Source organism: Lutra lutra, chromosome 1, assembly GCF_902655055.1.
Source record: "Lutra lutra chromosome 1, mLutLut1.2, whole genome shotgun sequence".
Taxonomy (NCBI): domain Eukaryota; kingdom Metazoa; phylum Chordata; class Mammalia; order Carnivora; family Mustelidae; genus Lutra; species Lutra lutra.
The window spans coordinates 189,124-204,036 of NC_062278.1; the positions used below are offsets into that span (position 1 = coordinate 189,124).

Here is a 14,913-nt window from a genome sequence, read left to right on the forward strand (position 1 = left end):
AGCAGAAAAAGTGTCTTATAAAATTCAGAGCCATCCATGATTAAAAAAAAAAAAACAAAAAACTTCTAATAAACTAGGAATGGAAGGGAACTTTCTTAATCTGACAAAGAGTTCCTACCACAAAACAAGCAAACAGGCTACAGCAAACATCATACTCCACGACCTGGAGCTTTGCGGTGACAATGAGAAAGCAGCAAGCAGACCCGCCCCAGCATGGGACTGCGGGGTCTAGCTCTTCAGTGAGGCAAGTACGGGGGGGCCAACATCACACTGTCTCTGTTCATAGATTATATGATTTTGAACACTGGATATCCCAAAAATACACGAACAAACTACTAATTAATAAAAAGAAAAAATATTAGTAAGTTAATTGAATGAGATTATTAGAAACAAAGTCACCATTTAGGGGCATCTCAGAGGCTCAGCTTGTTAAGCATCTGCCTTTGACTCTGGTAATGATCCCAGGGTCCTGGGATCAAGTCCTGCGTTGGGCTCCCTGCTCAGGAGGGGGTCTGCTTCTCCCTCTGCCTCTGCTGCTCCCCAGCTTGTGCGCTCTCTCCCTCTCACTCTCTCTCAAATAAATAAGTGCAATCTTTTTTTAAAAATCACCATTTAAATACTCAATTGCACTTCTACATACAAGCAACAAATCAGCAGGGAGCAGTTTTAGTCATTCCCTTACAACAGGAATGAATCCAATGAAGCTCAAGAGTTCTGTACTCAAAAGTGTCAAACGTTAACAAGAGAAACTGAAGGGAGCCTTGAGATGGGGGCAGCACTGCACAGTCCCGAACAAAGATTGTGTAACTGTAATGGCATCACTTCTCTTCACGTTTAACTACACAATCAGTGCAGGGCCAGTCAATATCCCAGAGGGAACCGCTCTGGACACGGACGAACTGATTCTAAAGGTGCTCAGAAATGCAAAGAGCCGAGAACCGTCCAGAAAACCGTGAGGAACAATCACAGAGCCGAAGGGCATCTATACCCAACGCCAGGACTCACAGAGCCGTAGCCGTTCAGGGAGTACGGACAGACAACAGAGCACGACCGAAGGACGAAAGAGCATGAGGGCAGCCACAGACCCACATGTCTTCTCACCTGATGTGCCCGGGGGAAGGACTGCCTCTTCGGTGGCCAGTACTAGGTCAATTAGACACTCACAGGGAAGGAAATGATTGCAGGGTCCCACCACACAAACGAAACTGAAGATGCGGAATATGAAAAGCAAACCGAGTTTTTAAAAGAAAAAGTAGGAGAGTATCTTTGTGACCTTAAACAGGACAAAAAACCCACTAAAATAAAAAGGAAAAAAAAGGTAAATCGAACTAGATTAAGACTTCGCATTTATCTAAAGCCGCAGATCAAAGTGTCAGAGGTCCGCGGGGTGGAAAAAGACATTTGCAAAACATGTGACAAAAAACACGCATCTGAAACGTGCGAAGAAGAAAACATCAGCAAACAAATAGAGAAATGAGCCCAGGATTTGGGTAGCACATAAAAGAGGATATTCAAACAGCCAATAAACACACAAAGAGTATCATCCGGAATCAGAGAAACGCAAACAAATTACCACCCTAACCTGACACCACCACACGCCTACGGGACAGCTAAGCTGAAACAGACAGAAAACAGCGAGTGCTGGCACGGATGGGGTTAGGGTTAGTCTGCACGCATGGTCCGGACACTGTGTGTCACTGTGTGTCCTAAGCCGGACACGGCTCCCACTCGTGTACATTTATGCCCCACACAAAGAGACTCCCCGAAGAATGTTCATGACAGCACCATACACAATAGCCCCAGTGGGACGTCCGTCGGCCGTAGAGCACGCTTGAAATTCTCCGCACATTCACACAATAAACACATCCGTCAGTGAGCACCACATGACACCATGGCCGAGCCTCATGAACAAAGCTGCACAACGGGATGCAGACACCAACACCTTTTGCCTAATTCCCTTTATATAAACTTGGATCAGGGAAAGCCAGAGGCGTTCAGGCTCAGAACAGGTCAACCATCAGTGGGAGGGTGTGAATGCTGGAAGGGACACAGGGGCCTGGGGACCTGGAAATGCTCGGGGCTAAGAGGAGTACATTCACTCCGTGACAATGCGTCAAGCCAGATGCTTAGGATTTGTGTTGTGTGAAAACATGATACGGAACCAAAAGATACCAAACACAAAAAATACATAGTGTATGATTCCGTTCATACAGAGCTCAAAATGAGACAGATCTAAATGCCACTGTTCAGAGATGCATATTTGGGTGTGACCCCCGACACCAGAGCAGTGGCTGGTCGCCTCCTCTGCGGGGAGGAAGGGGCAGCGGTCCAGGAGGGGCACCTGGAGTGAGGCGATGTTGTTGTTCTGACAGCTCTGTTGGTTTCTCAGGAATCGTTCTAGCATGTTCATGAAGCTCTAGGTCATGCTACATGACACCTAACATTTTACAGCTAACCCAGACCCCAAATGCTTTCAACACTTGCCGTAGGTGAGAGTGTAGACGGCTTTCCCGGCCGTGTCCAAGGCGGTCAGACAGGGGGCTTTGGGCTGCGTCGTACCCCACCGCTGCAAGACAGCCAGCAGGGACGGGGGCCAGGGAACCCCCACAGCCAGAGGTTCCCCTTTCAGCACCACCATCTGGCTTCCCTCAGGCTTCGGCTGATTTGGGTCCGGCTGCTGCACTATAAGCAAAGTTGAAATTAAGAAATCAGCATTTTATAGTACAATACATACACCCTATTTTTAAGCATCCTCTTAAAAAATACCAACTGTTGGGGTGCCTGGGTGGCTCAGTGGGTTTAAGCCTCTGCCTCCGGCTCAGGCCATGATCCCGGGGTCCTGGGATTGAGCCCCGCATCGGGCTCTCTGCTCAGCGGGGAGCCTGCTTCCTCCTCTCTCTCTGCCTGCCTCTCTGCCTACTTGTGATCTCTCTCTGTCAAGTAAATAAATAAAGTCTTTAAAAAAAACCACCAACTGTAAGAAGGTTCAAATAACTTTAGATTTCCTTATCATTCTAACAGTCACAGACCAGAGGACCAAAGGACAGATGGAGATTCGTCACGGACGATGCCGGACTCTAACTGCGACCTCACAGGACAAGCCCCAGAACAGCAGCAGTGCGTGGGCTGATGGCGATGACGACACCTGAGGGGCAGGCACGAGTCCCATTTATAAAGGAAAAAAGTGAGTACAATCACCATCTCCGTTTGGGCACTCAAAATGACCATCACCATGGAGAAAGAAAATAAAGTAAAATCGATTACGTCTCCAATGCTGTGTAACCAGCGTCCGCCCAAGCGCAAGAAAAATACCCGAAGGCCGTTTCCACCACTGGACTCTGGATCTGAAAGGCGTCATCTGGTTACAAAGGGGAAAACAATGCCCTAGAGTTGAGTTTAACCGTCAGTGAGGAGGGGACACTGGGCAGCAGTCACGGGGGCAGTAACGCTGTACGGGAGAGGCAGGAGGGGCAGGGGGCCGGCTGGCCACGCGCCCCACAGCTCTAATACAATTACGCTCTTGGACCTCGTACTAGCCTTTATTTCTGTTCCTTCCTACAGGGTTAGACTTCTGTTCCTTGGTAATTTTCTCTTAAAAATAGATCTACATTCTTTTTTCCTAAATATACATCTCACTCATAAATGAGAGACTGAATTTCTGGAAAAGAGCCAAAACCATGCTAAAAATATACTTTAAAACCATGGGAAGACAAGTATATCAGATCTAAAGTTTAAGTACAAAAGGAAATGATGGGGGAGCCTGGCTGATTCAGCGGGTGGAGCGTGGGACTCTCAATCTCAGGGCCATGAGTTCAAACCCACGGGGGGCAAGGAGCTGACTTAAAAAAAGACTGAAATGACGTAACTACAACAAACCCTTGGGGGTCTTCCAGTACCAAGCCCTGGACCAGCAGCACAGAGAAACGTTAAGTCCCTTCATCACGAGAGACGCATTTCCTCCCCGTTCACGGGACGCGGCGCACAGTGACCCAGGGCCGGGGGCAGACGGAGGGCCGCCTACTTGCGCTGCGGCGTCGCCGTGTGACCACACACGCCACAGCTGCCCGGAACCCTGCGAGGAGAGCCACCCGGTCCGACACCAGAGCCCGCCCGGGACGCTCACCTTCCAACAGCTCCTCAAGGTCATCCACGAAGAACTCCTTCAGCGGAGGGCGCTTCGGCCTCTTCAGGGTGTTGAGAAGCTGCTGGATTTTGGAGGACACCCTGCTGCTCACGGGAACACCTGCCACGGGAAGAGGAGCGCTGAGGCCGGAGCTCGCCAGCCCTCTGCGACAGGACGCGGAGGAGGGCTTCAGCGACCGAGGCCGCCAACACGCGGGAGCTCACAGACCCAGCCGAGCACCGGCCCGTGGCGCAGCCATGCCGGGACTCACTCACTCGCTGCGCGAACGTTCCCTGGAGGCCTTCCGGGAACCAGAACCTTTGCTCAGCTAGCGGTCTTCGAAGCTGCCCAGAGACCCTTTGAGGGGGTTTGCGGGGCCGTGTGGGGGTGTCACGGCCTCTCCCTCCCTCCTCTCGGGGCACAGCGCGTCTTCCAGGGGCCACACAATGCGGGAGGCACAACAGACTGAGAACGTGGTGGGGCCTGCTCCCCTGCACGCCGGCCCCTAGGGACACCGGCAACGTGGAAAACAAGCCCATTCTCTGGGCCACATCTTTGTTTTAGAAATTCTTTCATAGGGCACCTGGGGGCTCAGTTGGCTGGGCAACGCCTTCGGCTCAGATCATGATCCCGGAGTCCCAGGATTGAGTCCCGCCTCAGGCTCTCAGCTCCACGGGGAGTCCGCTTCTCCCTCTGACCTCTCCCCTCTCATGCTCGCTCTCTCTCTGTCTCTCTCAAATAAATAAATAAAATCTTAAAAAAAAAAAAAAGAAATTCTTTCATAAACATGTGCAACTTAGGGGCGCCTGGGTGGCTCAGTGGGTTGAGCCTCTGCCTTGGGCTCAGGTCGTGATCTCAGGGTCCTGGGATCGCGTCCCGTATCGGGCCCACTGCTCAGCAGGGAGCCTGCTTCCACCCCTCTCTCTGCCTGCCTCTCTGTCTACTTGTGATCTCTGTCAAATAAATAAATAAAATCTTAAAAAAAAAAGAAAACATGTGCAACATATGTGAAGATGTGATGTTTCTTATTGCTATTTTTAAATGGATTAATAAATATTTTTTAAATCTTCAAAGTAAATATCGAGAGATTTAAGCCACATACACTGAAAACTCTTGGGTGTCCTGAGTAATTATCCAGAAACGACGTTCTGGCAGAGGGAGAGTCAGCAGAAGGGCAGCTCACCACCTGCCCGGTGAACACAAGCAGGGACGTGCCCACACGCAGGAGCCAGAGCCGCGGACCGTGGGAAGAGGGCCCCGGGCGCCCGTGGAGGACAGGTGAGCAGGGCCCCGAGCCGGAGACACAGCCCACCGTCCAGCTGCAAGCATGGCGGCCGGCACCCTGACGTCCTTCCACAGCAACGCCCCCACTCTGGTTGGAGCCAGTCACATTCCCAAACCAAGCACCGTACTGGGTCATCACCAGTCTAGTCTCCATTGATCTGGAACATTCTTCATCCTTTATGACATTAACATTTTGAAAGAATACGGTTTGGTTTGGTTTTTTAATAAAGTAGAACACACCTCATTCGGAGTTTGCTTGAAGTTTTGTCATGATTTAATTCAGGTGCTGTGCTCCTGGCTGAAATGCCACCAAACAGCGCGTCCCACTCTACGGAACGCCCACCTACCCTCACGGAGACAGATCTTCCTCGCCCAAACACTGCCTGGGTTCCTCCCTACATCGTCACTACGTTTTCTCCAGCAACTAACATGCGGTGTGTGAGGGGACACTTCAAGACGCCACAAACACCCGGATCCTCACAGAGCCTTCTGCCTGCTTTCAACATCCCATCAGGTCATTCTTGTCAGAAGCAGTTTTTACTGCTATGGCTGCAAATTATGCCCCAACATGAGCACCCCATTTACATGTACCCAGTGACACTCAGCACCCTGTTATCTATCTGTCCATCTATCAATCAGTCATCAGGAATGACTGAGTGACTGCTTGATTGTTATAAAGCATCACGGATCTGGAGCGTCGGGGGGCTCAGCTGGTTAAGCATCTGACTCTTGATTTCAGCTCAGGTCGTGATCTCAGGGTCGTGAGATCGAGCCCCAGGCTGAGCCCCATGCTTAGCAGGGAGTCTGCTTCAGATTCTCTCCCTCTGCCGCTCCCCCGTCTGTCACTCCCTCTCTCTCAAAGAAATCAATCTTTTTTTAAAAAAGACATTATGGTTAACTATTTTGATGCACAAATTGTCCCCCATTTAGCCAGTGGGATCCTGTGCAAGTTGACAGGTGACATGACCCATCATTTTTTTTAAGCACGGCCGCACGTTCTGACATGTTTCAGTCATGTTATGCTATTCTGCCTCAGCCCCGGAATTAGCTGATTCTCGAAGGAGCCCTGGTCCTTCTGAATGGGACAGACGCCGAAGACCGAGATCTCAACACTGTGTGCACTCACCACTGCTGCGGTGTCTCTGCTGCTTTCAGAATACAGAGCCGAGAAAGTGTACTATGTATGTACACACACGTGCGGTCACGGACACACACACACACACACCTGCACGTCACTGTACGTGTGCCCACACAGTGGGAACAGACGCGTATTTAGATCTTGGGACGCACACGTCCACACCTATCCTTCCAATCCCGATCTTCCCCACGGGGTTCTTCTGGCCTTTCCTGTCTCATCTGGACATCCGCTCTTCCACAGTAAGATCCCTGGATCCCAGCAATGTCAACACCTTTGCCCAACACCATCACGTATGTAAAATAGCCTCCAAGCTGCCCTACCCGTACGAACCTACAAGCAAGAGTTCAAGATTTCTTCGCTGTTCACACCCAGCCTCACCCAAGACTACAGGTGTGGAGTCCAACACCGTGTTCTTAACTTACCTTCCGCCCTCTCTCCCTCCCCCTACATGAGGCTCTGGCACCTCATGGGGACGCAACTGGGCTCCTTCCCACTTGCTTTCAGTTTCAGGGGTTTTTACCCTCTTCCCAGCCTTCAGGGTATGCTTTGAATTTTGTATTACATGAACAAACTCCTAAAAGTCAAAACTATGAAGACAAACTCAAAGAAATGTCACTCCCTCCTGAACTCCGCCTCCTACCACCCACCCACCTCTGGGGGTGACCAACTTCAGCGTTGCCTGGTTTGTCCTCCCACTGCCCCTCCGATACAGACACACGCTTTGTGACGTTCCCTTGTTTCTCACACAAAGGTGGCATATCATAACCGCTCTTTTACTTTTCCACTTATCAACATCTCCTGGAAAAACACCTTATTCCAAGTCACAAAGAGCTTTCTCCCTATTTTTTTCCTCCCTATTTTTGACGGCTGCATTGTACTCCACAATGAGAATATACTAGGTTTGTTCAACCAGCTTGTGAGGTGTGGAGAGTTAGGGGGTTTCTGATGTTTTGAAATTATAAGTAGTGTGCAAAGAACTACCTTGCACACGCGCACTCCTGACTTTTGGAAATCTGTGTTCCGAGTACAGTTCCGCATCGGCATCCTGGACCCAGACAGAAGCACCTACATATATATTACCAATTTCTCTTCCAAAGAGGTTTGACTCTTTTGCATTCCCACCAATAGCATATTGCTCTAATTACAAAAAAGCCTGAACATGATGTTCAAGAACTATTTTTATATCTTCTTATGAACAGGCTGTTCCTATTTTCTGCCCATTTTCCTGTACTAGGAGTTGGCAAACTTTTCTTAAAGGGCTGGATAGGAAACATTCTGGGCAGTGAGCACGGCATCTGGTTGCAACTCCCCTACTCTGCAATTCTGGGGCAAAAGCAGCAAAGAGGACACTGGAAGGAGGGGCATGGCTATGTCCCTAATGAAACAGCACCTACAGACGCAGGACGCCAGCCCATATACCATAACTAACTGACTGGCAATCCGTATGATTTTGGATCTTTTCCTACTTTTAAAAGTCTGTTTAGGGGCACCTGGGGGGCTCAGTTAAGCATCTGCCTTCAGCTCAGGTCATGATCCCAGGGCCCTGAGATGAAGCCCTGCATTGGGCTCCCTGCTCAGCGGGGAGCCTGCTTCTCCCTTGGCCTCTCCCCTACCCGACTCAGGCACATGCAGCACCTTCTCTCTTGCTCTCTCTCAAATAAGGAATAAAATCTTTTTCAAAAGAGTCTTTTAGAAACATCAGAGCTTTGCCTATCACACATGCTGTGAATACTTTCTCCTAATTTGTCGATTCTCTGACTCTAAATGGGGATATTTTGCCGTGTAAGAATTTTTTTAGTTTCACAGAGTCAAATTCATGTATCTTTGCTTTTATTGCATGTCGATTTTTAGCTAAATTTAGAAAGTCTTTACTTTTAACCGGGTTGAAGAAAACTCACCAATTTTTTAAATTTTACTCTTCATTTCTGATATTTAGATGCCTGATTCTTTTCGGGTTTTGCCTTTTCATTGGAATAGGATCTGAGTTTAACTTTTCCCAGCAAGCTTTCCAATGGTCACTATAACATTCATTTAAAAAACCCAACTACCACATTGAGGTAGCTATAATATCATGTGAAGGCATACAGTGATGAGATAAAGATGCATACTGTAAATCCTACAGTAACCACTAAAAAAAAGTAGATAAAAATTAAAATATAAATCAAAAGAAAACAGGGAAAGGAGTAAAATTAACAGAAGAGTCAAACAGAGAAAAGAGAGCAGGATCATAGATGTCCACCCAACGAAACCACTAACTGCAATGTACTATGGGGGGTGCCTGGGCGCCTTAGTTGAGCATCCAAGTCTTGGTTTCAGTTCGGGTCATGATCTCGGGCTTGTGGGATTGACCCCCACCATCTGGTCACATGCTCAGCGTGGAGTCTGTTTGAGATTCTCTACCTCTGCCCCTCTGCCCACACCACCCCTACTCTCTCAAATAAGTAAATTAATTCAAATAAAATCTTTAAAACGGGGGTGCCTGGGTGGCTCAGCTGGTTAAGCAACTGCCTTCGGCTCAGGTCATGATCTCAGAGTCCTGGGATCGAGCCCCACATCGGGCTCCCTGCTTAGCAGGGAGTCTGCTTCTCCCTCTGACCCTCCCTTCTCATGCTCTCTCTCTCTCTCTCTCTCAAATAAATAAATAAAATCTTAAAAAAAAAAAAAAACGGACTATAGGGGCGCCTGGGTGCCTCAGCTGGTTAAGAATCCAACTCTTGATCTCATCTCAGGTCTTGATCTCAGGGTCATGAACTCAGGCTCACACGAGGCTCCATGCTGAGTGTGGAGCAAACTTAAAAAATAAACAAACAAACAAAAAACCTGGCTAAGAATGGTCCAAACACTCCAATGAAGTAAATGATTCTCTGCTTAAGGAAAAATAGAAGAATGAATAAAATACTAATTATAAGAAACACATTTGAATTTCAAAGACCTAGGTAGGGTAAAAGTAAAAGGATAAAAAGATTTGCCATGTAACGTATATCATCAAACAGCTGAAGGCAGCCACAATTATACCAGACAGAAGATTTCAGAATAAGAAGCATCACAAAGGATAACTTTACAATGATCAAGTGGCCAATTCATCAAGGCAGAACAATTTTAAATATGTAGGCACCTAATAACAGAACTTCAAAATACACAAAACAAAAACTGACAGTTCTAAACAAACAGAAAAATCCACAGTTATAGTTAGAAATTCAATATCCCTCTCAGCAAGTTATAGAAAAGGTACAAAGAAAATCTGTAAGGAGAGAGAAGACTCAAACTAAAGTAACTGGATATAACTTTCATTTACAGAAAAACTACCCAACAGCATTATATACCCAAAATAGACCATGCACTCGGTCATTAAAAAATTTCAATATACTCAGAAGAAGTTGAATTACATAATATAGCAAGAGAAATACACCTGAAATATTTGGAAATCTGCTGAAATTAAACAACACACTTCTAAATAAATCAGCGTAAAAATGGAAAGCATGAGAGAAATAAGAAAACATCTAGAATTGAATATGAAAAAGGAAAAGAATGTATCAAAACATGTGGGATGCTAAAACAGCTGTTAGAAGGATATTTAAAGCTTTAAATACCTTTTTTTTTTTTTTTGGTTGGGGGGAAACAGAAAATCTTAAGCAGGCTCCACACCCAGCATGGAACCTGACGTAGAGCTCAATCCCACAACCCTCAGATCTTGATCTGAGCTGAAATCAAGTCATATCCTTAACCAGCTGAGCTACCCAGGTGCCCCTAAATACTTTTCATTAGGAAACAAGAAAGATCTAAATTCAGTGATCTAAGATTCCACCTCAAGAAATTAGAAAAGGAGGAGCGTCTGGGTGGCTCAGTGGGTTAAAGCCTCTGTGTTCAGCTCAGGTCGTAATTCCAGGGTCCTGGGATCGAGCCCCGCATCGGGCTCTCTGCTCAGCGGGGAGCCTGCTTCCTCCTCTCTCTCTCTGCCTGCCTCTCTGCCTACCTGTGATCTCTCTCTGTCAAATAAACAAATAAAATCTTAAAAAAAAAGAAAGAAAATTGAGCATAACCCTACTCTATGGTGCAGCCATTCTCTTCGTAGCCATTGACCCCCAAGACCACTGTAAGAATGTCACAGCAGCCTTGTTTGTAATAGCCAAGCCCCAGAGGCAACCCAAACACCGTGAGTGAGCACACAGCCGTTGAAGGGAACACCACCTACCAGTAAAAGGAACAGACTCTTGACACATCCAAGACACTGTGTGAATCTCAGTGCCTCCGCAGAGTGGCAGAAGCCAGACAATCTAGCGTAAATGCTGCATGATTTTATCTCTATGAAATTCCAGAAAATGCAAACTAATTCACAGTGTCAGGAAGTAAATCGGGGGTTGCCTGAAGACTGAAGGAAGCCAAAAAGGGCAGAGGGGAAGTATTACATTCCTGGGACACATTTAGGAATGCTGGATGTGTTCACTATCTCTTTTTTTTAAAGGAATTATTTATTTATTTGAGGGGGTAGAAAGAGAGAGCCTGCAAGCAAGGCAGGGGGAGGGACAGCGGGATAGGTAGAGAGAGAATCCCAAACAGCTCTGTCCCGAGCGCAGGCCCCACACAGGACACCACCCTGAGATCATGACGTGAGCCAGAATCAAGAGTCAGATACCTAACCAACTGAGCCACCCGGGCGCCCCAAGACTTTATTTATTCATTCATTTATTTATTATTTATTTGGGGGTGCAGCAGTGCTGGGGAGGGGAGGAGGGGGAAGATGGATGTGTTCAATCTTGATCACAGAGATGGTTTTCACAGGTGTACACACATCTTAAAACTTGTAAAATCGACACTTTAAATATGTGCCATTAATTACGAGTCAGTTATACCTTAACTAAGCTCTTACTTTTCTTTTTTTTTTTTTTTAAAGATTCTATTCACTTATCTGAGAGAGAGACAGCGAGAGAGAGCATGAGCCAGGAGAAGGTCAGAGGGAGAAGCAGACTCCCCATGGAGCTGAGAGCCCGATGCGGGACTCGATCCCGGGACTCCGGGACCACGACCCGAGCCGAAGGCAGCCGTCCAACCAACCGAGCCACCCAGGCGTCCCAGCTCTTACTTTTCTAAATAATAATACGTTATATGCTAATTAATTGAATTTAAATTTAAAAAATTTCTTAAAAAGCCACCAAAAAATAGAATAAAATAAATATAATCAAATTTTTAAAAATCCATCTAACCAATGGAAAGCCTGCTCATGCTGACTCGGGATTTTCCTGTTGCATCTGGACAAGGAGCTAAAAGACCTTGACAAAATTTGATCTACTGCTTTGGAATATCAAAATACACATTAAAACCTTCAATCTAAGACCCTCTGGAATACTCTGCCATTCTAATCTGGTACACTTGATATTAAAAAGAAAACCTGGCGTGATCTAACAGAAGACCCTGGAAACTGTCTCCCAAGGAAACGGTATGAAGGAGGCACTGAGGGTCTCGCTGGCCTCGGGGCCTGCGGGTCAGAAAGCAGGCGTGCTGCCGGACGCAGGTCTCAGGCTGCGGGCACGGAGAACGGGGGGGCCCGGCCGTCACAGGCAGGGCACCGTCCCCCCGAGGCCCCAAGGAGCCGGCCATGAAGAGCCCGCCCGTGGCCTCTCGTTTCCCTTCTGCTTTGTGGACCCGGTTTACAGATGGAGGCTTTCTCCTCCCTGCTCTCCGTGCTCCCCACGCGACCGATGCCGAGAGGCGCTGACGGCCTCTCCCCACGTGCGGTCTGTGGTCACGCGCCCCGCCCACACCGGCCTCCGGGCACACACAGCTAATTACGGCTCACAGCGGCTCAGGTCTGCTAAAGCCAACGCCCCGGAGCCGTGTTCTGTGCCTGAGGAGAAGGGCTGAGGATGGTTCAGAAGGACAGAGAGAGGCTCACCACCGGCCGTTTCCAGGATGCTCCCACTGCAGCCCCGAGCGACCCCTCGCACCGAAGCCAGCTGCGGACGCTCACGCTGTGAAAGCTCCACGAGGCCCGTGGTGACGTCAGGAGGGGCGGAGTGCACACCTGCTTTGGAAAAACAAACCCGCATGAAAGTGGCTCTTGATTCAAAAAAAGTCGAAGTCGCTCCTGAAATCCTGTTCAACGAGAGCCTCACTGGCTGAGCTCTAAGCGAGGAACGGGATTCGTTTGGTCCTTCTGGCAGGGCAAGACACACAGGGACCCTGTGCACTCGGAGCCCCAGACACAGCCTATGGACACCCGTGAGCACGTGGGCTGTCTGGGTCTCAAGGGATATTGGCCGGACCCTCGGACGATGCGGCCTTGACAGGCACAAGTGAACTGCAGTTAGACATCTCAGTGACAGGCGCCTGGGCAGCTCCATCCATGAAGCCTCTCTTTCGGCTGGGGTCGTGATCCCAGGGTGCTGGGTTCAAGACCCGTGTTGGGCTGCTCAGCAGGAAACCTGCTTCTCCCTTTCCCTCTGCTCATGCTCTCTGTCTCTCTCTCAAGTAAATGAATAAAATCTTTTTTTTAAAAAAAGGAATTTCGGGGCACCTGGGTGGCTCAGTGGGTTAAAGGCTCTACCTTCGGCTCAGGTCATGATCTCAGGGTCCTGGGATCGAGCCCCGCATCGGGCTCTCTGCTCAGCGGGAGCCTGCTTCCCCCTCTCTCTCTCTCTGCCCGCCTCTCTGCCTACTTGTGATGTCTGTCAAATAAATAAATAAATAAAATCTTTAAAAAAATAAAAATAAAAATAGTTTAAAAAAGGAATTTCAATGAAGGAGAGACACATTTTAAATCAGCTGTCATTGGACCATTTTCACTGTATTATGAAAAACACAGCCAGACTTCCATAAACTATCCCCCACTCCCCAAAACAGTATGCTGGATGTCACAAAACACACGACTTTTGCAGGATTCACAGAACAAGCCTATGAACGTAAACACGATCCCCACTGACAGATCAACACGTCTCACTATTGGGGGACCTCAGGCAAGTGCTAGGCGCACAAGTATTAACGTCACAGTCAAAAACAAGTGACGTTAGATGCCGAAAATACTTGAAGTCCCTCCTCCCATTGTCCACACGCACATCCTGGGGTTAATCTGGACCACACGGCACGGGACTGGACGGCGCCGGCTGACTGAGGCTGCTGAGCGCGAGCGTCTGCACGAGGGCCGGCGGGGCACACCTGCTGTCCCTTTGGTCCTCTGATGCTTGGTCCTGCCCCCACAGTGGTTACTCCACTACTTCTGATTTTCAAATTCCGATCGCTTAACTATTAGCTCACCACCGAGGCAAAATGTAAACTAAATTTTTTTTAAATATATAGAAAATATGTAGAAAGATGAAATTATATGGAAGCAAAACCCAAACTTACTATTGACATATCAGAAAAAAACCATCTGGAAAAATCTATCTTAATGACAGAGTTTTCACAACCCGTGAGAAAGTGTGACGATGAGATTCACATTTTAAAGTATGCCTGTCAGGATGTTCTTTTAGTTTAGAAAGAAATTTCCCCAACCTTCCACGTCTAGCAAAAAGAGTAAGTGATTTTAACAATATTCATGAAAGACATAAATGGTAATCTTAACTACAAAGTAGTTTTAAAATCACTATACAAAAATAAACAATATTCCAAATAAAAATGAGTGACTATAGCTAAAAATACTACTTTCAAATATAGGTAATCACATCTGTGTCCCAATGTGTTATGGATTTGATTTCTTTAAGCCAAAACTGAAAATGATGTTTTTTTTTTTTTTTTAAAGATTTTATTTATTTATTTGTCAGAGAGAGAGAGGGAGAGAGAGCGAGCACAGGCAGACAGAGAGGCAGGCAGAGGCAGAGGGAGAAGCAGGCTCCCTGCCAAGCAAGGAGCCCGATGTGGGACTCGATCCCAGGATGCTGGGATCATGACCTAAGCCGAAGGCAGCTGCTTAACCAACTGAGCCACCCAGGCGTCCCGAAAATGATGGATTTTTTAAAAATTACCTTTACCTAATAGATTGCACATCAATTTTTTTTTACCTACTATATTCTTCCTCTTTCTGTATCTCTTTTCTTAGTCCAAACTGAAGAATTCTCCCATGCTAAAAACTAAAATGACGATTTTTATAACAAGGAGCAGAAAGGTAAGTATTTTCAGATTCAGGAACTCCAATCAACCGGGTCCAGCAAACATTCAGCAAATGAAGGAAGATTATTAGAATTTACGAGAACCGATCACACAACATGCAGGAGAGGCCAAGGACAGAAGAGGGTGCAGCCACACCTGCCAGTCAGGGACTGTCCATGCACGTGGCCAGGGGTCTCGGTCGCCAGCCTCCACAGCCCCCCTCAGGGAGAACACACACCCCACGGCCACGGGACAGTCCAGGGCTGTGGGGCCACACGTTTTGAGCCGT

At 47.6% G+C, this 14,913-nt stretch overlaps 1 protein-coding gene across 11 annotated transcripts in view; it reads right to left on the reverse strand.

The window, feature by feature from the left end:
- DIP2A (disco interacting protein 2 homolog A) overlaps positions 1–14,913 on the reverse strand; it is a 97,244-nt gene that overhangs the window by 46,479 nt on the left and 35,852 nt on the right. For 9 of the 11 annotated variants that reach the window (XR_007125143.1, XR_007125144.1, XR_007125146.1 and 6 more), the window contains 3 exons: positions 12,436–12,564; positions 4,124–4,243; positions 2,485–2,682 (listed from right to left, as the gene is read on the reverse strand). Coding sequence is in view for 8 of the 11 variants with exons in the window: in XM_047717712.1 (XP_047573668.1) it covers positions 2,485–2,682; positions 4,124–4,243; positions 12,436–12,564 (447 nt within the window). In the remaining 3 variants the exon portion in view is untranslated. The remainder of the gene's footprint in view (positions 1–2,484; positions 2,683–4,123; positions 4,244–12,435; positions 12,565–14,913) is intronic. The other 2 variants (XM_047717722.1, XM_047717767.1) reach the window with 1 other exon arrangement.